The sequence below is a fragment of the Cydia strobilella genome, chromosome 18 (assembly GCF_947568885.1).
Source record: "Cydia strobilella chromosome 18, ilCydStro3.1, whole genome shotgun sequence".
Classification (NCBI taxonomy): Eukaryota; Metazoa; Arthropoda; class Insecta; order Lepidoptera; family Tortricidae; genus Cydia; species Cydia strobilella.
In genome coordinates this window covers 4,968,587-4,993,521 of record NC_086058.1, presented here as the reverse complement: position 1 = coordinate 4,993,521, position 24,935 = coordinate 4,968,587, and the positions used below count along the sequence as shown (strand labels likewise).

Below are 24,935 nucleotides of genomic sequence, written 5' to 3'. Positions count from 1 at the left end.
AAATTTCAATTATATCGTGATAAATTGATAGATACGCCGTCTGAAATAAGTGGAGCGCCGGAGGGGGAGGGTTGATACGCCAAACACAGCACACGGGTTACATAGAAGCTGGTAGAGTGTACCTAATCCCTCAATGCTTAATATTCTAACTTTAAATGCAATTATTTAACGTAACAGAAGAGGAAATCCCTTATCGAGTGGAGGCGCAAGATCTACATTAAATGTGCTGAACACTCAATATGCACGGACGGGACGTGCCAATATGAGTGTCTGCCTATCGCACGGCAAACATCAACCAAACTATCATACTCTTTTTACAACAGGAAATAATGTGCCCATAAAAATGTATCCAGCAGACATAGATGGGGCAAAATTATTTTCGTTGTCTTGTTTTATGTCCCAAAAAAATGTGACGGAGTGGAGCTTTTTGTATCGGATGAAATTTAGTTTTTAATTTTTCTCAAGAGAATTATAATCTACAGCTAGGAAGACTCTATGCACTCAACTTTTTTTATTTATTTGATAAAAGACAAAAACAGAAGCGTGACAGAGTGGTCAGAAACAAGACAACGAAAAATTTTTTGACCCAGGTGTCATTAATGTCTAACAACATAATAAGTGAATAACGAACATAAGCCAAAATCACAAACTATATAGGCCACAATTTAAAACTATAAGCTGAACAAAGTCCCAAGCCGGTCAGTAAAGTGTGAGCACCTCGTAACCATTTTATGATAACAAGATTTCTAACATAGGTCATATGTCGAAAGTGTCGAAACTTATCATTCATAAAAGGACGTATCTCACTATGAGCGTCGCACACATATACGACTTATGCGTACTAAATGTAAAAGAAAAACAGTGCAAAAAGGGCGAATGTGACTATGAATGTCGTACGTAGTTACGAGCTTGTTAAAGTAAAGTTTTCTAAATCCCGTCTCTGAAACCGACTGGTCAGACTCGTTACAGTTTTATAGCGCGATGAATTTCTCAAAAGGGTAGTACTCGTAAGACGGAGATTTAGAACAAAGAAGCCAACTTGGTATTGGGGAAGGATTTTATGTTATAAGTTACTATCAAGTCCAGTGGAAATATCAAGGAAATCATTGTTAAAAATTATTAAATAAGAATGAAGCTTTTTGACGATTAAGGGTTTCTGATATTTTTAAAATATAAATTTAAGACGAAAGTGGAGGACCCGCGCGAAATCACGTTTTCATACAAATGTAGTCCTTATTTTCCTCTCTGGATTTTAACATTATATGAAAATATTTTGACACACAAAGTTGTATATCAACCACAGCTATACATCAACCCCTACTTTAGATTGTGTTTAGAATTTTCAATTATTATAAGAGTTAGGAGCATTAAAAAAATTCTATGAAATCTTTTTTTCGCTACTAATTTTTACATTAATTAAAAAATCGAAATAAGTCAAAGGTAGCTATGGTTAATATACATCAAATTATGTAAAAAAAATACATAATGTCAATATCCAGAGAGGAAAATGGGGACTATGTTTGTATGGAGAAGAGGCCGTCCCCTTTCCTCTTAACAAATTAACTATCTAGCTAGTGACACCGAAGGGAATGGACGGTGTAAAACATTTTTTTTCTCGGCCTCGGCCACTGGAAGGCTTGGTCGTATTTTCTTTAGTATATGATACCACCAAAAACATTTTCATGTAAGACGAAACCATAAGGCTTGCACTGTCAAAAAGTTATCAGATCTCTTGTAGAGCCGAGCTTCTAACTCTACAAGCCCTAACAAACTCTCCTCACAAACTCTACACCTTAGTTAAATCTAGGATGGAGCATGCTTACCTAAGAGATCTATCCACTCTCGATATCTCAGTTTATAATTTATTGGTGCTTCTAAAAATAGGTATCTACGAGTACTACCTGTCACAACTCACATGCTACGAGTGCTACGGCACAACTCGTAGCATTACCCGCTATATAATAAAACCATTCGTAGCGTTTTCCCGCCATACGCTTAACACCGGTATAAACATCACATACCTAAATTTCAGGCTCCCGACACGCGTTGGTATTCAAAGGTCTTTAAAATTGATAGCCTAACGCTGCGTCTTACGTAAGCGAACAACTCGCGAACGCGAAGCGGCGTCGGCGCGGCGCGGCGGGCCCACGGCGTTCGCGTTCGCAACGAGATCGCCCACGTAGGGCACTTCTATAGGTATCAAACGATTGATTCACCCCGCGCCAGGCCTTAATTTTACGATAGTTACAAGCTACGTAGGTACTATTAAATTGTTTTAAAGATGTAGGTAATGTTTTTTACGACACATTTATAGCTAGATATCTACCTAAGACACCTAAGTATTTGAAAGAAGCGTCGGCAACCCTAGCGTTGTACCGGCGCGCGCGGTGCGGGGAGCGGCGCCTTGAAGGTCACCCCATTGTATTTTTGTGTAGGTATCACAACGGTAGGTATTTGAGTTTTCTTTGAGAGATAAGTATCTGTTCGTAAGAACTATTAAATAATCTGTGCCAGCGCCCCATCGCTTCGCTTCTACGCTGCGTAGGCCGTTTATACATTAGGTTATCAGGTCATTCGTAGGTAGGCCAAGGCGCACGTTGACGTAAATCGCATGAAAGTTCAAATATCGTCATCTAAAAAGGACTTAACTGACATGCTTTTAACCGTCACAGCTCACTTTTTTCCACAAGGAACTAAATTTTTTCCAGTCCTTTTTCTATTGGGCGTAAGCGACATGGTTTTATAGTGTAAATTTACTTTTTTCAGCTAAAGCCAGTACTCATGTTTATTTTCTGGTGTTTACAGCGAGGTGGCACCGATTTAATGAGATAAGGGAGAGACGGACGAAAACGGCGAACGGATGTTTAAGGCATTGTGAACTAGTGACCTTCGTAAATAGTGTCAGGAAAAAAAAGAGGGTATGACTTTAAACCTACAAGAAAAAATCGACCTTTTTATCGCGATCTTAGGGGTCGCTTCAGTAGTAAAATTTAGATATCAGATATTAGACAGATATTAACGGTCAGGGGCAGATTGAGTAATACGTAACCGTTGACGGGTAGACAGACTAATTTATTCCGTATTAGGTAACTAGTGCTTATATACAGTGGTGCTATCGTAATACATTCGTAATTCTTTAATCTGAATTAGTGCACTTACTCCTGTCTAGTTATTGTCACGCGCTGATAATATTTTGCTAACCGCGGTACAAGTTATATCTTTAAAAAAAAGTATCTTGTTTATTTTACTTGGCATTTTGGCAGAATTCATTAATTCCAACTAAAACCTTGGGACTTAAAATTTTATTAAAAGAAAACCCCAAACAACCCCACGTGCGTTTACACGACGATACAAGTCACCCATCTGCCCCTAAACTATGTACACCACTTGCGTCCTACCCTGTTTAATTTCCCTCCTTAAATAATTGATGAAAATGTCCCGTAAACATCCGTTTCTTACGTGAACATTCCCGGCCGCGTCGGGGATGAGCGGCCCGCAAATTGCTTTTCATGTGTCGAATTAACGCGACGTCCGGCTCTCCAGGGCTGTTACCTGCAAGATATATGTTCGAGACAGGCAAATAAGCTCACTTACCTTTAAGCGGTCCAGAAGAAACATGATTAGTCCATTTACGACTTTAAGAGGTAATTGGATTAATTGACTACAGATTGTAGCAACGTATATAAAAGAAAATGGGACATTAGTTTAAATTTCCCTATTTACCGAATGCTCGTAGCAGGTGGCACTTACGAGAATTTAAGTTTCTGGGTCACATCATATGAATTGCCTTTCTCGTTTTGCATCAACGCAACGAGACGGATGTCTAGCCTCTCAGACGTCTAGGGTTGTCACTTGTCTGTGATATTAAATGTCATGGACAACGAATGGACAATGAAATCCTGTCCACAATTAATTTACCAATTCGCCAGCACAGTATTCTGCAGAAATGCATAACCCATTTAACGCTGTTATACGTCGTACTTGTACAACAGCGAAGACGTTAGGATTGTATCTTTAGAATTACTAAGTTAGGATTACTAGGTTAGGTAAAGTCGCCATCAGATAAATCGGAGCGGCCAAGGTGGTCACAATATCTGAACACGCACTCTAAAGCCCAGACAATAGAGACGTGTTCAGATATTTGTGAGCGCCTTAGCCGCTCCGATATATCTAATAGCGACTGTACTAAAAAGTTGGCACTAAATTAGTTGCACATCAAGTCAGCGACTAAAAAGAGGGAGCAACTAACTTTTTTAACTTTGGACATCACATTGATTGCTGACACTTCAGATTGCGACAGTGTAACTGAAACTGTTGTGTTGAGACGTCATTTTTATGGATTTGGTAACCCTAATTGTTTGCAACTAACTTTCCACTATGCCTACATAGCTAAATCTAGGGCATTACACTAATTAGTTGACACTCTGTTAATTGAAATGGATTTCTCATTACCGACTGACCAGTCTACCGGGTGTGGCCTGTAACACGAGCAAATAATTAAAACAGACTGTACTCCTCAAACAAAAAAGAGCTGGTGGCCTAGCGGTAAAAGCGAGCGACTTTCAATCCGGAGGTCGCGGCTTCAAACCTCGGCTCGTACCAATGAGTTTTTCAGAACTTATGTACGAAATATAATTTGATATTTACCAGTTGCTTTTCGGTGAAGGAAAACATCATGAGGAAACCGGACTGGTATTAGTCCGGTTTCCTATATAAGGCCTTAAAAAAAGCAAAGATAGGGTATTTCTACAGCTTTGCACCAACAGTATTAGGTAGGTACCTACAGTTTAGGACCCTTCATAGTATGGGGTATTAAACTTTCAAACTGAATTGCGAAAATCGAATTTCAACTGTCGTAACTGTAACCTACGACTACGGTTAAGTAGCGAGTAAGTAACTAAAATTACGTGAGTAAAACGTTAAGATATAGATAAAGAAATTTCGATTTTCGATTTTTGCGGTAGACCCTCTGAATGCAGTGCAATGACCTAACTCTTTAATGCACATTGTTTACATCGTGCTTTAGTATAAAATCCATTTTTGGATAAACTTAAATTCTCTAAAGTTGAAATAAATAAAGATCTAAAAGTACCTATGTAGCCAACATTATCATAACATCTGTTTCAATTTTGTATTGCAAGTTTAACAACGTAAACACTCGATAATAAACTTTACTCTTCTGCAATAAAGCTCTCCCATTAAAAGGACGACACTCAGACCAGCAGTTCATAAATTATAAAACAGTCTTTCACGACGATAGAACAAAATGAGGACAATTTACAAATGCACCTCATCGACTTTCAAATAGAAGCGAGACTATAAAACCTCTAATAACGTTCGCCCTTTTATGCTACATTAAACTCTAATGCGCGGACATAAAGATGACGTTACACTGGTATACATACAAGAAGTAAGAGCTAGTGAAAGTTAGTGTTGAACAGTAGTTCAACGGTTTTCAGTGAACTGAAGATATGAATTACTTTGTGACGGGCGAAATGGCTCAAGTTGAAACAAAACCATCTACATATAATTTAATATGTTTGCTGGCTAGTCGAGTCACGTCTACTGGCATTTGGAATTCAACCTTATTCAATGAGGATAAGTCCTTTAATATGTTAACTTAAACTGATTGCTGCACTCTGAATCGATATAGGGATGAAGAAGGTACACAATGAAAACGCATTTACCTGTTATTATTGTCATTTAAACGTCGTAGAGGTTGTCCCGGAAATATACGCTGTTCACTATTTTGTTTGCATTAATTAAGTGGAAATGCAACATTCATCCACTAAAATAGATAGTAATGTAGATACTCGTAGTGCTACGTCGTAGAACTCGTAGATACCACGTGATATGACAATGAAGAGTTATAACTAATAATAAAAATACACCAAAAATACACCAGATAATATAGAATTAACTAGTAACAACAATAATTGGATTGACGAACACTAATTATATATAATTAGTGCTGCATAGATACATTAAAAAAAATACATATAATCCTACTAATACTGTAGGTAAATGTGAACACTTGTGTATAGATATTTTCTTGAATGTTTGTTCCTTCGTCACCCAAATACGTCTAAATGAATGACGGTGAAATTTGAAGATGAAAATATCAGAGATAATTTATTTAATTATGTTTTATTTATAAGTATCTTAAGTTTGTAAGTAATTTTGGTCCATTATTTATACCTTGAAAAAGGCCAATGCATGATAAGTTTTATTTCGGTATTCATCTCCAAAAATAGTGCAATGGGAATGGGAAATGGGAGTCGCAATTTAGTACGAGAGTATCGCGGCCGGATGTTGGTAGGTAATAATAAAGCTTACCACTGTGATTTAGAATAGTATCACAAGCATGGATTATAGAAACTCGAGATAAAAGTTAATTGGTCCATTGGCGGTAAGCGCCAATACTAATAATACTGTAGATAAATTTTGTCAATACTATCGACGTTGAGGATTTACTATTAGGCCCTGTTTGAATATACCTCTACCGCGAATAGGTAATACATTGAGTTTGAATACACTAAAAATATACTTACTCACAAAAAATCTTGTTAAAGTGTGTACGTACCTGTAAAAGAAAAAGAAATATAGTTAACATTTTGCCTGCTTTAATTATAAAATAAAATAGCCTTTTTTACAATTTTTTACACTTTTTTTAATACCACGACGGTGGCAAACAAGCATACGGCCCGCCTGATGGTAAGCAGTCACCGTAGCCTATGGACGCCTGCGACACCAGAGATATTACATGCGCGTTGCCGACCCTTTAAAAACCTGTACACTCCTTATTTGAAGAACCCTATACTGTAGCCCCTCGGGAAAACCTCGGCAGGGAGCTCATTCCACAGCCGAATCGTACGCGGAAGGAAATTCCTCTTAAACCGCACATTGCTTGGTGGTTAGTATTAGTCTTAAGTAAAGTTATCTTATAATATGTTTACTGATATGGTTGACTGGTAGAGAATCCCTCAAGGCGTTAAGTCCGCCATTTGTACTCTTTTTGTGTAAATTTGTGCAATAAAGTTTAAATAAATAAATAAATATGTTAGTACAGATAATTAATAAAATTAATGGTTTCATGATAAAAGATAAAGTTATTTAGCAAGAACCCAGTCTTCGCAAGTGAAGGCCTCCAAAGTTTTCCATCTATCTCTGTCTTGTGCTGTTTGCATCCAGTTTGGGCCAGCGATATTGTTTATTTCGTTTTCTCATCTAATAACGGGTTTTCCTATACCTCGTTTTCCGAGTGGTCCTTTCCATGCATTATGTCACATTAGTGGTCTAAAGCTGGTCCGAGATACATGCCCCCCCCCCCCACTTCCCTTTTAGTTGTTTGGCAAGCGCGTCTTTCTTGGTTAGGTTTCTGATCTTTGTGTGTCTTTTTATTTGATTTTTTTGATGCCGACCACACTACGCTCTTTAATTAAATAAACCGTATTATTAGGCTGTATTATTTATGATTCTGCCTGAATCTGGTTTCAGTTTCTTGTTCTGTTAGCGAATGGCCAGTAACGTTCTGTGGCATGTGTCTGTAAATAGGGCATTTTAACTTTATATATGTATAAACATACATTGTAGGTAGGTATATACAAGTATATGCAATAGTAAACGTATAATTATTATTAATCCTTACTAATTAAATTCGACTTTGAACACAAAATCACTTTTAGAATTATCATTCCACTCCAAAATATCGTTTCATGTGTTTTATGCAATGTTCTTTCATTGAAAACCCGATAATTAGGACTATTCTTTGCATAATATGAGCGCATTAAGGTAGAATTGTTGGCACGCTTTAGTTTTTTTTGTACAACTTCCACAGTTTTTGTCGGAAATTAAAAATTTACGCTGTGACATATAGTTGAATAACTGTTTTCTTTTATAGTAGACGCAACATTGTTATAACATTTTTAGAATTCACCAAAAATTTACTATTTTTAACCTGCGTAACTATCTTACGTCACTATAAACTCGTTACGTCATATACTATTAATCAAACTCGTAACACGTCACAGTCAAATTGTCACGTATTTTGGGTGCTATATTTATAAAAAACGTTTATTAAACTGAGTAAACACGAACCATTCGCTTAGTTAAACGACGGAACGATATTAAAATGCGGCAAAGATATAAAATCGGAGGCATCTTATCTTAGGTTACGAGGCGAGATAAAAAGGCTTTTAAACGAGGTTAAGGCGGATATCTTCGGATCTAACCCCTCGAGAGCTTTGGAGTGGCACTTTATTATGGACGCTCAATGATAAGACACACATAGGTACCGAACATGTAAAACAGCACCTTGACCAGTCACAATTTCTTAAGTAACAAGTCGGGATATGTCGCTAACTATCCCAATAGAAGGTAGCCTCCAAAATATTGGCACAATTCGTCTGGAATGACATACGTGCCAATAATTTCACAAAGTTTTTGCCAAGTGGAGGAGAAGATGCCTCAGTAGTTAGCGAGTAGATGAGAAAAAGATTGAGGGGGGTAACAATTCGACCACTCAATTGCCCTAAAAAAAATGAGTGATGTTCACCGCCGCATTATTGCCGCGATTACAGCGTTCAATCACCGCAAAACGAGTTTACTACAATTGACAACATTAATATGAAAAAGTGGGATGGAACTTAAGATTTTTCTTTAATCATTTTAAAAGGACACAGAATCCCACCGGCCGCATCTCAGGAAACTAGTGAAAATGTATGTTTTAAATGCGAACACAGAAAATCTGTGTTCAACATACACAAACCACAATATCACGAATTAGAGATATTACCATTTGAAATGTAAATCCCAGCATTACTAGATTCCCTGCAATATGGATTAGTTTGTTCGTGTGCGCAGATAGCAACGTACAAACTAGATATAAGGGAAACAATAAAAAATAATGTTAGTTCTGTGAAAGGTCAAGCGTATTGATTTCAAAAGCCCTAATACCTTTTAGGAAGGTTTTTCGTAACCTAGTGGCGGTACTTATGACCATGTTCCCATATACCCGTTTAGGTATATGCAAACTTGATGAGATTGCGCGTATGTGTTGCCATCTCGAAAATAAAATTATAGTAATGTCGCTGAACTCAATCTTCATTAATTAAAGGAATAATAAAACTGTGCGATTGCGATGAGTGTTATTAGATAACATTAAGTTCATAAAGAATTATATCATAAAGAGTTCGACCGGAAAGATGGGACTTCCTCAACGGCACTGCAATGCTGCAGGAATCATCAGGTACTATCAATATCCTTGATAAAGTTACCTTTTCTTGCAGCAATAGTCTCCAGCAACATTGTCACAAACAGAATGATACCTTTATTACTATCAATATAGACGACCGGTCTGGCCTAGTGGGTAGTGACCCTGCCTGTGAAGCCGATGGTCCTGGGTTCGAATCCCGGTAAGGGCATTTATTTGTGTGATGAGCACAGATATTTGCTCCTGAGTCATGGGTGTTTTCTATGTATTTAAGTATTTATATATTATATATATCGTTGTCTGAGTGCCCATAACACAAGCCTCCTTGGGCTTACCGTGGGACTTAGTCAATCTGTGTAAGAATGTCCTATAATATTTATTTATTATTTATTTATTAATATCCTTGATAAAGTTACCTTTTCTTGCAGCAATAGTCTCCAGCAACGATGTCACAAACAGAATGATACCTTTATACGCTCATTTGTCTAAACTCAATGACAATGCAGTCAAAACTATTAATCACCTGCTTGGGCGGAGACTTGGGTTAATCTATGATCGTCGAGGGTCCAAGTTCAAAGGCCCCAAAACTGTTAATTACCAACCTGGACTTGAGAGTTAATCCCCGTTTAAGCCCCAACAGTTTAATTAAATGATTTTAAATTAAGTTAATTCGGTGGTTGGAGTTATTGTGGTTCAATAGTTTAATTAGTTCATATTGATGATGCCCAACATATTTAACTTATACTCGTAAATATGTGAAGGTACCTGCCAATTGTGAACGTGTATTTTTTACCTTGAAATGTTCATGTCTGACTGTCTAAATAAAAGCACAGCCACCAATTAAAGCTCTGCCCCGCCACGCATAAAAGCCATTGAAAACTCAGTTTGAATTTGGATTATTTCATGCAAAGTTACGGTAAACAGTTGAATGAGTTTTTTAATAACTGTTACGGCTGTAAGTGTAGTGGGGCAGAGCTTATATCGCTTTACGTTTTAAGAATGACCCACTCTAGAACGGTCCGGTTTCGGGCCGAGGCGTCCGGCACTTCGTTTTCTATAGAGAGCATCACGTGATCACTTATCATCCATCATAGAAAAAAAGTGTCGGACGCGCCATTCTAACGTGAGTCATCCTTTATTCAAAATATATAAAACTGACGTCAAAGTTCGAAAGTGGGGCTTTTTAACACGGATTGCGTGCGGAACTTTTAAGCGCTACCGTCAACCGGGATGAATAGGGACAAAACTTAAACTGTGATTTACTTGACAATTTCTTAAGAACTAAATTTATATTTAAATTATTTTCAATCAAATGATACAATTTGTGTGGGTATGTTTTAAGAAATTAAATGGGAAAAAGGTCAAGGAGGAAGATGTTTTAAGAAATTGTCAGGTACATGATATTTTAAGCTTTGTCCCTATTTACCCCAGCCATCCCTATTCACCAGGGTTGACGTTTTGGTTTAATTAGCATTTATGTACGGAGCATTAAAAGATCCAATAAATATTTTTGATACTGACGGACTAATTTATATATTTTTAGAACACTAAGATATTGTGTCTGAAGAGTTGTTTTGTTTACAGTGCGACGTTATGCGGGGTGTTTGTAGCGGTGTGCGCCGCGTGCTGGCGACGTTCCCCGTCGTCGAACAAGCCTGAAGACGTGTCTGAAGTCAGCGGAGTCTACACTGTCAGCGGAGACAGCAGGCTTAACCAGGTAGGATAAACAAAGAACAGCGTACCGGTGACGCGTCGGTTGATTAAAATTCAAAAATGACGATTTTATAGGAAATTAAGGAGTATATGTTCTAGCATTTCGCGTGCCCATTTTCATACTCGCTCGTAGATACTCGGTCGTAATAGGAGGAGTCCTATTAAAAAAAGGCAACGGCTTGAGGTCGCAAATGGTTTTGGTAGCAATGCTCTGCAGTTGGCTAATATATAAAATCCGCGTAATGTTAGTTACTTCTTACAAGTTTCTGACCTCTTGGGTAGAGAACAAACGATAAGGTATCGAGAAATCTATCTATTTGCTAGTTTTAAGGTATTTATCTATGGACTGACAGTTGCCTGAAAATAAAGATTTTCATTTCATTTCAAAAACGAATGAATGCACACTCGTACATTCAAAACATCTCGTGACCAGATACCAAACGGTAGAACGAGCCCTTCCGTAGTAAAGCACAAAGTAAGGAGATTTGTCATAAGTATATAAATAATCTAAACTTGTTTTTCCAGATAGGTAACTAAAATAGATTTTGCAACCTTCAACGTCGCTTGCACCGCGCCACGTAGGAATTTCTTTATTAAGTAACGCCTCGCCGTCTAGGAACGGAAATAGAAACTGAATTTCGGGAACAGTTTTCAGATAAGCGACCTCAGTGGGAAGTTAAATAACTTACATAACGCTTGGGCACTTGGGAATGTTTGAACATTCGCGGTTTGGTGGAGGGGCAAACTTTGTTGGACAAATATTTGGCCCAGCCTTATCTCATAGTCGAAGTTTAGAAAGTAGATAATTAATCATAAAGTTTTATTTTGTAAAAATATACTCGCATATTCAGTATTTTTTGAATTTTTAGTCAGTTCAATTCCCGGACAAGGGAAACGAATTTCAGAAAATCTTTAAATGCAGTTTTGTTTCTTTAAAAAATAAAAGAATGTACCCTTTAAGGAAAGTGAACTACCTCAAGGTTTTGAGATACTTTCCCTCCAGGGCCAATTAATTTTTTCCACATTGGATATTATAAAAACAATGCTAAATTTTTTATTTTTAAATAACAATAGTGCAACTATAATTGGAATTGGGTCACGTAAGTGTTTCCAAAACAACTATTATTGCACTAAGTACATAGTTAAACAATACGTACATTTCTGAGTTCGAAATTGGGGCAAGTCAATGTTTGTGGAAAGTACCATTATCCAGAGACAAACAAACCTATACTCACTTGACAAACTAACTCAATACAATATGATTCAACACTTGAGATCTTTAGATTGAGTAATACATTTCTAATTTGTCCAATAATATATGTACATCTCTTCAATGAAAGCAATTATAATATCTCTTTCACAAGCCCGATTATGTATTTCGTCGTTATGAATAATATCCTTAAATTCACATTTTCAAAATCTATTAAAGTATGAACCTATTATCTTTGGAATGTCAACATTACTTAGAGAAGATCTTTTTAGGGTTACGTACCCAAAGGGTAATCACGGGACCCTATTACTAAGACCGCTGTCCGTCTGTCTGTTGAAATTTTCACAAATGATGTATTTTTGTTGCCGCTATAACAACAAATACCAAAAAGTACGGAACCCTCGGTGGGCGAGTCCGACTCGCACTTTGATCTCCTGAAGTATTTTCCACACGTCCTTTAAATTAAATTGTAGATGATTGCTGAAATGCGTAGTGTATATGTTGCTTGTCGATAAGGTTGATTTCTAATTGAAGCTACATGGAAATAGCGCGTTACTGACAAGCGACAATAAGTACCCTTTTAGTTGAAAATGGCACAAATAGTAAAGGTGTCCTGACCTTATTAAGGGGTGTTAAGGCATACCGAAAGGCGCCGCATGTCCCGGGCTTTGTGTTGTGTTGAATACTGGCCTGCTTAACATTACGTGGTTGATTGTATTATCGCAGTCGACCAGAAGGAGCAATGCATCTTGACACTTTTATAGTCGGGTAGCACGGGACTCATAAACTGATCAGATATTGCTTAGTAGGAAAGTAGCACTGCAGGAGTAGCATTGAGAGTCACCAACTCACCACAGACTTATCTGAATTCACAACTGCAACTTTTATCGCTATTGCATTACATTGAGTACAATTGCATACAGAACGAATCATTTTTTTCTGATATATTCTGATTCTGACATTTCTAATTCTAAAGTTTCTAAACACGTTATTCATATCAGTACCCCTAGTGTAAATTATTCATTCGATAGCGTGACGTGATGGACGCGTTTGCGTCGTCATTTGTGTTTTTGTATGGGATTTTGAATTTCCGAAACGTCCCGTTTGGCGCGCTGTTTAAAATCCCATACAAAAATAGGCATAACGCAAACGAGAACTCTCGTCACTAGCCCCTTAGCAAGTGCGATGTAACAATTAACTTGCCTTTTATGCAAATGCGAGGGATTGCAGTGGATTCTGGATTGTCTTTAAATGTCAAAGGTAACCTTGTTGGAGAGGATAATGGACTATTAAAATTTGAATTTAACAAATGCAAAGGTCAACGGGATTAGGATTAGAACACAACTTTTGGGACATTAATATAAATATAAAATACTTTGATATTCCGTATGGTTTTAGTATTGTCACATTTACCTTTCTTTCCCCAGGGGAATATAGAAGCCTTTATCTATACTCTATAAGCCAAATATGTCAACATGCTAAATTTTATTATCATCAGTTCAGGGGAATTCAAGCAGTGTAAAGGCAAGGGATAGACAGACAGACTTTCGCATGTATTGACCGAGTGAGCGCAAATCATCTCCATTTCAGCTTGGACAAAATGCTTTTGTATATCTGTTTGGCTATTCTCCTGAACAAATTGTAATTCTTAACCGTTTCTTATGAAATTTTCTGATCAGGTTCGATAATTATATGGATGTTTTTATCGACGCAGTTTTTTTGTAAATGGCGAATTTATGTGAACTTGCGAGATCTACAATTCATAGAATAGAACCACTATTAATATTAGTTATGACTTAGTCACTTTAGTTACATATAAATTACACTGACAAGCTTAAGCTTTAAGCTACCTAAAATGAGACAGAGAAATAAAATTATTTTCTGCGTATACTTTGTGCTTATACTCGAAAACCCCAAAATAAAGAAGAAAAACGGAAATCTAATTAACGCCAGAATTATGCATCCCTGCTCGCGTAGTCAACAACGAGTTTTTTCTTGTTCTTGTTATAAAACTAGAATATACGCCATCTGGTCAAATTAGTAGAAGTGTATAACTTGCTTGTATTACTGGTATGAAAACAGCTCTGTAAGAAAGTTATGTTTTCTAGATGTGATCACATTCATACCGAAGTATGCAACGTGTCCAACAAGTAGGACAGATAAATGAACAAAAGTAAAAGTTTTGCAATGAAAGAAAATTGGTACTCGTACTAAGCCACTATCGGTATTCTGTAAAGCAAGTTGTCCTGATAAAAAAGTCGAGAAAGCGTAAGATTGGCAGTAAGACGTGGCTCTAAAACATCAGGAAGTGACCCGAGATTTATACATTTAAGCAACATGTTTAGAGAAAGAAAATAGACAAAAGTTGTCGAACTTCAGTAATTTAGGCGCGCTCGTTGAAAGATATATTTCTGATTTGCGTTCAGGTCAAATTTCATGGATATTGGTGATCTAACTATGATAAAATGTACAACCGCAGTTAGAAAGATATGTTTCTGAACTGACCTCCGGTCAAATTTAATGGATATTGGTCGTCTAACTATGATAAAAATGTGCACTCCCAGTTGACGCTAAAACCTCGCTTTGCTCGTTCACTAATTTTCCTCTATCGATTGGTCAGAGCGAAGTAACAAAGGTCACGGGGCATGAATATTCCCCCCAACTGGGTATATTACATTAACAGATTAAAACCCCTAATCACGAAAAACCCTTGAAACGATGAATTTAGAAAATCCATTTGAATATTCATCAGGTAGAATACCTAATATTGAGTGCCAGGCAGATACATATAATGACATAATAAAAGTAAAGGCTATGTGATTGACTTAGATAAAGGGGGTCACTTGAACGATCGGGCGCGCTCGGCTTTTGGGCTGCTCGGAGCATCTGAGTGAAATAGTATATTGTACAACAAGGGCATAAAGCGATCCATTTTTATCCGAGGCAATTTACTGGTTCGAGCGCAGCGAGGACCAATATAGTCGAGGATATAAATGGACATTTATGCCTGAGTTATACACTCTGCTTTTCACTTCGAGTGTGAGTAAAATATACAAAAATATCTAATATACCCATGAAGCCGATGATCTAGCTAGGACAACCTCCCTCCTCGACCTTATTGCGCTCTACCGCAGCAAATGGCCGAGGGGCGGGGTAGGGCGGGAGACGGAACCCCGTTAAACGCATTACCGCGGGTAAAGGCAGTCTTCGGTGTCATTGCCAAGGGGCAACATGCAAAAATACGGTTTCTTTGCCTCAATGCACACACCATAAATTCGTCATAGCCTCTTAACAGCCCACACATCAAAACTTGTCAGGAAAAATGCAATTGAGACTTGTCGAAAATTAAAATTTTAATGGAACGGTACACTTTTTATACCTCTTGGCGGCTCGGATAAAGATTCGATATCATGCGAGTGATGACCAATATGCATGGCATTGGCATTTACCATACTAACCTTACTAACCTAACCTAACAGAAGTTACTACTGTCGTATTTTTGTATGTTTATCGTCACCGGCTACTAATACGCATCTTACCTCAATACATGTATTATTTCCATCCATCTAGCCAAAAAATGAGTTATCAATCAACTACTCTTATAGGATTACGTACTCTTCACCCTCTTAAAAGTATGTCGTAGACTCATTTAATCAAGCCCGTCAAAGAGGCGTCGAGGCGAACGCTCGCCCTTTGAGTTGCTCATCATTGATGACGCATGACGAGATAACACGGCTGTGGAATGAGCTCCAGGCCGAGGTTTTCCCGAGGGGCTACAGTATGGGGTTCTTCAAAAAAGGAGTGTACAGGTTTTTAATGGGTCGGCAACGCGCGTGTAATTAGGTAAAATTAATAAATATTTATAATAATGTGGGAAGGCCCCAGACTAGATGGACCGACGATCTGGTTAAGAGGCCGGTGTCGATTTTAGTCGCAAAAATGTAAAATTGATAGATTTAGTCGATGAAATTGTACACCTTTTGTTACTAAATTGAAATAACAAGTACTGGTTTCTATTAGCACGTCTTCTTATCTTGCCTTTTATAAGATCAATTTTTTGAAAACGGACTAAATTAGTAATGTTTTTTTTTTCTGAAGGACGTTTAGGCAAACGCGCGTAAATCACTGATTTTGTCGCTCTTATTTATAAATTTAGTAGTTTGGACTGCTAAAAGTGGTAAATTTGTACTATGCATATTCTGACTTGACCTTTATCAGATTACATTTTTGTTATATGACTTAGAGTTCGAGGAAATGAAAGTTAAAAAAATTCAATTTTCTCCAGAAATTACTTCAAAACAAGTGACAATTTCTCTGAAATTCGACTTAATTTCAACGTAATTTTGATACTTAAACAATCTACAACATTTGCTGAAACTATTCTTATACATCAATTTGTATAATATACCACCATAATTTTTTGATGAATTTTTAAAAACTAACCCTTCTCTTCATAAATTACTGGTGACGCACGCTCGCGACCTCATTATTAAAAGGCAAGATGAGAAAACGTGCTAATAGAAACCAATACTTGTTATTTAGATATTACGTAACAAAACGTGTATAATTTCAACGACTAAATCTATCAATTTAAAATTTTGGCTCCAAAATCGACTACGGCCTCTTAAAGTCGCGGGAAACCGTTGGTTGAGGGCAGCGAATGACCGTTTGTTGTGGAGATCCTTGGAGGAGGCCTAAGTCCAGCAGTGGACGTCTTTCGGCTGAGATGATGATGATGATGAATAAATATTGGACAATCTTACACAAATCCTCACACCCTAGCACCTAAATGGTCACGTACTGTGTGGTTTAAGAGGAATTTCCTCCCGCGGACGCTTCGGCTGTGGAATGAGCTCCCTGCCGAGGTTTTCCCGAGGGGCTACAGTATGGGGTTCTTCAAAAAAGGAGTGTACAGGTTTTTAAAGGGTCGGCAACGCGCGTGTAATATCTACGGTGTTGCAGGCGTCTATAGGCTTCGGTAACTGCTTACCATCAGGCGGGCCGTATGCTTGATTGCCACCGACGTGGTATAAAAAAAAACACGAACAAGTCAGGTTATAACAAATGAGTAATTACGCTTTGGTGGCCAACAAGCGTACGGGCCGCTTGAAAGTAACCGGTTTTCGTATTCTATGGAATAAAACTATGAAAACGGATTATATCGCGTATATTGAATTTATAATACATCCCGACGTTTCGAACCCTTTACAGCGTTCGTGGTCAATGGGTGTTTTATTTCATGAGTAACTATCGCGGTAACCGAAGACAATATTATGTATTCTATGGACATTGGCAACTCCAACTTTTTAGAAACTGGTAACTTCTTTTTCAAAGAAGCTCTTAATTACAACCTTTTTATACTGTAATATAATATCCCTTGAAGATTCTCAACACTTCCATAGGGAAGCTTTTTAAAATGGCCTTTAATTCTTGTCAAGTTTTATAGAAGTTTGTGAGGATTTCCTACAATTAATCACACTATGTACGAGTAACATGATGCTTTCGTCGATAAAGACAAACCTTTCTCAAACCTTCAAAATAAGCATACGAACATTACACAAATATACGAAAACAATGACGTAAACTTTATCCTCGCACCATCCTTACCGCTTCAGGTAAATAAAGCCCTTTAAGCAAAGGCCACAATGGCGTGTTTGGCCCAAGGACCTCTAAATATAGCCAACGGGCCGCTGAACGGCATTGACCTATTGCGGAACTGAACGTTTTGATTTGTTATTCGTTCCGTGGATAATAGTTTGACTAATGTCTTTAAAATATTTTATAATTTTATTAAAGGGAAGTCGATGTAGATAAATCCTGCAAGAAGTATTTGGTCTGTCTTATCTCGAAAATGAAAAGAAAATAGGTCCAATAGGTTGCATATCTGAGCCGTACCCGAACCCACGAATTGAGAGCGAAGCAGAATTTAATTGATAAATAATAACTTGCCAAAATCGAAGGCGAAGTGTACGGATGCTTAAGGCAATTTTATAAATAAAAAACTAAGAAAAATTGCATATCAGAAACTTTTGAAAATTTGAAAAGTGTGTAAAATATACGTGTGATAAAGATAGGTATATGTGTTAGTTATGTTTTGTGTCTAGTTTATTTTTAGTGTCTCTAGAAATAAAACTTTGATTTCGTGGAGATTTATTTATTTATTTCATTGCATTTTTTGAGAAAAGCACTATACATACATCGTCGTGAATAGGGGTTGTCGGCCTCATAACTATCCGCATTCTACATGCTTCCGGCCGGCAACCCATTACTTCCCAGCCTATGTAGTAATGTACTATTACTCGACCATCTTCAGTCGCCTAGTGCAAGAAATCGCTTTTGCAGGAAGAGCGAGCCGGCCGCTAATCGCGGCTAAGCCAGTTACGGCTAATGCGATTTTTACCAGCCGGCCCGGAACTGAGCCGTTCAGGCTGTAATGGCGTTAGGCCGCAAAGTAAAAGGAATAGAACTTAGTCGGAACAAATGACGGATTTTTGACGGTGGCTGGTGGTAATTTAGGAATCAATTAAAAGTGTAGTAGAGTATATGTAGCATTGTAATGGAATTTTTTTGACACCGTTAACTATAGATGTAGATTTTCTTTACAAAATGAACAATTTTCATTTCTCTAATTGGTCTTGAGAGTTGTCAAACTAATATCTTAGTTATAAAGGCAAGTAGCTAAAACCCTGCCTATGAAGCCGATGCATGGTTCCGGGTTCAAATCCCAGTAAGGACATTTTCTTGTGTGATGAGACTAATGAGCACGGATATCTGCTATTTCTATTTTTTTTCTCACTGCACCCACCATAGAAAATTTCTGTTTGGCCTAATGGTTGACTGGTAGAGAATGCCTTACGACATTAAGTCCGCCTTTTGTACTTTTTACTTCTTTTGGTGCAATTAAGTTTTAAATAGGTAGGTATATAAATAAAAAATATTAAGTAGGTAAATTATAAGTATATACCGTTGTCTAAGTACATATCCACAACACAAGCCTTATTGAGCTTACTGTGGGGCTTATTCAATTTGAGTAATAATATCCTATTTGTTTGTTTAAGTAGCTAAAAAACTCATAGCATAGGCCCTGTACCTACGACCTGTACGAGTTCTAAACAAATACGCCATTAACTATCGTTAGGTTCAAACTTTCAAAGAGAAGAAATGTACTTTTTGGATGTCGATTAAACCCAGAGTCATATGGCATTGAAGTGGCAAGGTTTTATATTGTTTGAAACAAACATACGCGCTATGAATCATTACAGACCTCCAACCTGGTATTTTACGAGGTTTCCACTGCTGGAGGAAGGACCGCCTGCTGGCATAGTTCTTCCAACGAATATTTAGGAGAAATAACTTTTCAAGTCCGTGAAAAATATGTTCGCTCTACCGCTGTGTTTAGGAAACAGATTTTAGGATTTTTAACAACCAATTGTTTACCCAATTCAGCTCGCTATAAATATATTGTATTAGGTACTCGGTGTGATGCATCTAGCTACACATTTTTTCAATCAGTTTGGTATTGTTTATCTGGTACTGTTTGAAATACGTAGAAAATTAAAATAAAAACTGCGAAGAAATTAAATGAATTCTATTCTATAAATACGCCTGAAATATTTATATAGAACAATACATTTTGTCAATAAATAAATTCTATAGGTACGACGAAAACATCAAAACGAAACCGGCGTAACACATACTTTCCCTGTTTAACTCGCTTATAGTAAAACTTAATGTAGTGAAACATAAAAAATGAGGGTTGAATTAATCAAATAATAGTCGAAACTCCCTCGGGCCCGCGGCCATAGTATTATTGTCAGCTGGGGAAATCTCCATAAATGAAATCAGATACTCATGCGAGATTAAGCCTTATTAAATCCTTACGTAATCATCGTTGCTTGGATACACCCCATTAGATTGGTATGAAGAGAAAGGATACGTCAATAAAAAGAAAAGTGTGTGCGTGTAATCCTTACGCGCGATTGAAGTAAAACTTCTTTGACGATGACGTTTATTGCTATGTTGGCACTTTGACGTGTGTCCTATTGTGCGTGTGTCACTACTGAGCGTTACTTCCGTCAGAAAAAAAATCTGAGTTACCCTCATACCCTCTAGTCGCGCCTAAAGAAGTTTTACTTCAATAAATATAGGTACCTGCAGAACGATTGCGATAAGCACACCACATTAAATATACGCACAGTTTTTTGTCAGATCTGTCTGCCTATGGCCAAAAAGTATCACGTACGCATCAGCTTTCAACCCCCGACCAATTAGAAATTGCCTAGAATATATTGTATGGGAGCCCCACTTAAATATTTATTGTATCCTATTTTTAGTATTTGTTGTTATAGCGGCAACAGAAATACATCATCTGTGAAAATTTTAACCGTCTAGCTACCACGGTTAATGAGATACAGCCTGGTGACAGACAGACGGACAGACAGCGGAGTCTTAGTAATAGGGTCCCGTATTTACCCTTTGGGTACGCAACCCTAAAAAACGAATTAAAGCTATTTGACTTTTTCATAGACCTTAAGTGTTTAAAATATACTGGTGTCGGACACAGGGACCGGCCCGCTATCCCTTATCGGGGTTTTATAAGGGTATTGCATAAGGCTTAACTCACCATACCCTTTGCAGACGAAACCCTTTGTTTTGCTTTTAAAAACCCTTATATAAAGCTACCACATTTGAGTAATCGGTAGCCCAAATACCCTTACAAAACCCTTATCATCCGCTCACCAACACCTTGCATATTGCTTATAAGGGTTAGCCTTATAAAGAGCTTCCCTTTTAGCATATAAGCGTGCTAATTTAAGCCATCTACCTTGTTCATAAAGCACACATTACTTCAAATCCGAGCGATCGTCGGCGGCGACGGCGGCGTTTTTTGACTAGGCACGTGTTTTCTTTCCTTTTCATACACTTACGTAGATATATACTAATCCTGTCTCTTTCACGCAAAGGGAAACCTTTATAAAAAGCGCTTAAAGATAAGGGTAACCCTTATTAAGAGCTAGCCTTATTTTTGGTTAGCTTTGCGGTAAGGGTTAGTCAAAGGTAAGGGTATGAATGGGCTTGCAGTTCAAAAGGGAAAGTCTTTCAATGTGTTAGCCGTGTTTAAGTGTCGCCCATGGAAAGGGTTTTATCGCGGAAAGGGTTGTCCGGTCCCTGGTCGGACAGGATCTCGAAATAAACAGTAAGATCAGAATTAAGGTTCATTAATAATGCGAGCTAGTTAGCAACAAAGCTAGTTTACGAGTATCGCTTAATTGGCGCAGTCGGCAGATCCCGAAATAGACTGCGACAGAACTAAGCTCTGCCAATAGAATCTGTTAGCGTTAACTGTTAGCTGTCAACTCGATGGTGACACTTCGAACTTTGCTAACGTTAAAATCTTAGGGGTTGTGCCATATATGTGAGGAGCTGAGAAGTCAAAATTGTTAGGCATAATGTTTTATTTGAAAGACATACAGTAGAATACGCTTATAATGACATCGAAGGGAAGTGACAAACACGTCATAATAAGCGGATGTCATATAAAGCATAATATTGCATAGTATTGTATTGTATTGTTGTATTGCTATTTTTTGTACTATCATGTTTTGGCAATAAAGTGATTTGATTTGATTTTGAATTGTACAACTTCTTATTTTTGTTAAGTTTTCCAAATTAATCTCAAATTCCTTTGTGAGAGATAAGTTTTATTAAACTAAACTTGTAACAATTTGAAACTTGTCACTGAGAATCAAAACTAAAATAACTTACACGCCACGTACGCACCAAACGTCCTCGCAGGAAAAATACGTGGTGACGGTCACGAAAACCAGTGACTGTGTCAGTATAACTGGTCAGAATTTTAGCGATTTGTCACTATATTATTTATAATTATTTACAATAGTGCTGTGCTACACTTATGACACTTTTCTTGCATATATTTTATAATTTGTTAAAAATATTATAAGTATTCCCTCATACAAAAAGTACTTTAGTCTTTTTTTTGTAACTGTCAAACTAGTAGACTTGGTAATGAAAAGTATTTTATTAATAATTTTAGGATAAACAGTTAAACTTGTTAATTGTATTATATTTTGTAAACTGTATGAAACTGTAATAATACTTTGTTAGAGTTTAACTATGAAATTTTTCGTGTAATCTAATTATTCTAAATTTAACCTGCATACACATATATTATTATTACGAGCCTATTGTGTCCCACTGCTGGGCAAAGGCCTCCCCCTCTTCTTCCACTCCTCCCGGTTTTGAGCTACATCTGGCCAGTCGCTCAAAAAGGAGTCCAAGTTATCCCGCCATCGCCGACGAGGTCTGCCGGATCCCCGGTTTGACTCATGGGGCACCCACTCTGTGGTTATTTTGGCCCACAAGTCATTCGGCATGCGGCAGACATGACCAGCCCAGTCCCACTTTAACTTGTCCGCTTTCCGAGCTACATCTATTATTTGGGTTTTAGAGCGCAGCGTGGTATTCCGGATGCGATCCCCGAGTTTCACACCTAATATGCTGCGCTCCATACCTCTCTGACAAACCCCGAGTTTGGACTTCTGAGCTTCCGTCAGAGACCAAGTCTGAGCACCGTAGGTGAGGACTGGAAGTATGCACATGTCCATGAGCCTACGTTTGGTGATAGAGGTAGGTCTCCCTTCATGAGGTGTTTCATGGACCAATAGCTCTTCCAGGCGTTCTCGATCCGTCTGTCGACCTCTTTTTCTTGTCGCGCCTGGAAAGAGACTTTTTGGCCCAAATAAAGGTATTCATGGACATATGCAATGTGTTCTCCGTTTACCTCAATCCTACGTTTTGTGCTGTTAGTCATGACTTTTGGTCTTTGACATATTCATCTTCAGTCCAACCTCGAGGCTTGCGTAGCTAAGGTCTTCTAGCATATGATGTAGCTCGGATGCCGTTGAGGAAAAAAGGACAATGTCATCGGCGAAGCGAAGGTTGGTTAACCTTTTCTCTCCGACAACCAACCCCTTGTCTCCCCAACGCGGCGCAAGCTTCTGGAAGACATGTTCTAATGTGCTGGTGAAAAGTTTCGGCGATAGCGGATCTCCTTGTTTTACTCCCCTTTGCACTTCGAAGGACGGGCCAGAAGATTGTAGTTTTATGGCGGCTGTACTATGTTTGTATACGGTGCTTAGAAGTTTGATGTAACTAGAGGATATTTCTTGGTGACTTAGAGCTGTGAAGATGGCATGGTGTGATATGCTGTCAAACGCTTTTGAATAGTCTACGAAGGCTAAGTAGAGGGGGAGATTATGTTCGTGGCATTTTTCGATAACTTGGTTTAACGTGTGTAGGTGGTCGGTGGTAGACAGGCCGGGGCGGAATCCCGCTTGTTCGGGTGCTTGGTGCAGATCAAGTTGACCCGAAATGCGGTTTTCTATTATTTTTATAAAGATGGGATACAAGGCTAATAGGGCGATAGTTGCCTATATCAGCCTTGTCGCCCTTCTTATGCAACAGGATTATGTTCGAATGGCACATATTTTTAGGAAAAGATTGAGTTGCTATAATTTTATTAAATAATTTACAAATGTGAGGAATTAATGATGGCTCCCCAACTCGCAACGCTTCAGTTGTGACGCCATCCTCACCCGCGCTTCTGCTGTACTTCATTTTCCGAAGCGCTAAGTATACCTCATGCTCTGTGATTGGTGGGATGGCGCTGAAACTATCGTCTTCGATTGGTAAATCTTGAGTTCGGAGGGGGTCCGAGTAGAGAGCCTTATAATATTCTGTAGCTATATTCAAAATTGTATTCCTGTCTCCCTGTTTTGTTCCTCTGCTGTCCCTTAGCTAGTTATCCAGCTTTGCCCCTGAGATACACCTTTTTTGCGGCCTTGAGGGACTTGTTTTTTGTTAGGGCTATTTCTACCAGTTTTGTATTATGGTGCCTGATATCTGCACGGATACTACGTTTTACCAATTTATCTTTTTCTCTATATTCTGGGCTATTCGTTGCGAGGTGTAAAGACTGTCTCTCATCTATAAGTTTTAATGTTTTTTCTGTTAGCTTTTTGTGTTTATTTTTAGTTGCATACACATATATATATATCTGTAAAAATAATATCCCGCGCACATATCAATGTGGTTCAGTAAGGGGGCGGACTGAAAATCAGCGCTGTGCGGTCAATTCCTGGTGAAGTGGCTGGCGCAGCATATGCTGAGCCCGCTCCTTTTGTCGCGCATGCCAATTTTTTATGTTATTCGTTTCCTGTAATTTCTCTTCTGTTGTGTGGCAATAAATGTTTTCTTATTCTTATTCTTATTCTTATTCTTATTCTTATAAGCGAAGTCATCTTATCGGAAATTTGTTTCAAAGAATTTTATATGAAAACCAAACTGCTGCGCACAGGAATTACGTCATAGTAAGCGGTTGGTCAGTATAAGCGGAGCCATAATAAAGGGATTTTTTTATACATCATAGTCAGTATGCGATTAGGTCTAAGAGCACTTTTAAGTCAAGGAATTTAGAATACGCCAAAATACCTACATAGAATTAAAAAAATCGCCATTGTGCATACTTCAAAATTCATTAAAAAAAAACTTTAATAAAGGTGTAACCTGTCCATTTGGCATTTGTGTTTGTTGACTAAAATTTTTAAGTTTGTTACGTCTTATAAATAAACGGGTAGATATTTATATATTGCCTCAGCTACTTAGGCCTATAAGCTACGCTTTCTCGTACTTCGTACGTTTTAAGTGTAAACTTTTCAACTATGAACTGGTCTTCTTGTCACTGTGGTGAAATAACATACATATTTTCTCTAAAGTACATTA

General features: G+C 37.9%; 2 protein-coding genes and 1 long non-coding RNA gene across 4 annotated transcripts in view; 1 reads left to right on the top strand and 2 right to left on the bottom strand.

Annotated features, from left to right (window-relative positions):
- LOC134749449 (uncharacterized) overlaps positions 1-24,935 on the bottom strand; it is a 604,512-nt gene that overhangs the window by 460,357 nt on the left and 119,220 nt on the right. The gene's annotated exons all lie outside the window — the stretch shown is intronic.
- LOC134749415 (probable beta-hexosaminidase fdl) overlaps positions 1-24,935 on the bottom strand; it is a 167,261-nt gene that overhangs the window by 63,057 nt on the left and 79,269 nt on the right. The gene's annotated exons all lie outside the window — the stretch shown is intronic.
- LOC134749448 (uncharacterized) overlaps positions 1-24,935 on the top strand; it is a 38,144-nt gene that overhangs the window by 720 nt on the left and 12,489 nt on the right. The window contains exon 2 of the mRNA XM_063684384.1: positions 10,796-10,928. Coding sequence (XP_063540454.1) covers positions 10,796-10,928 — 133 coding nt within the window. The remainder of the gene's footprint in view (positions 1-10,795; positions 10,929-24,935) is intronic.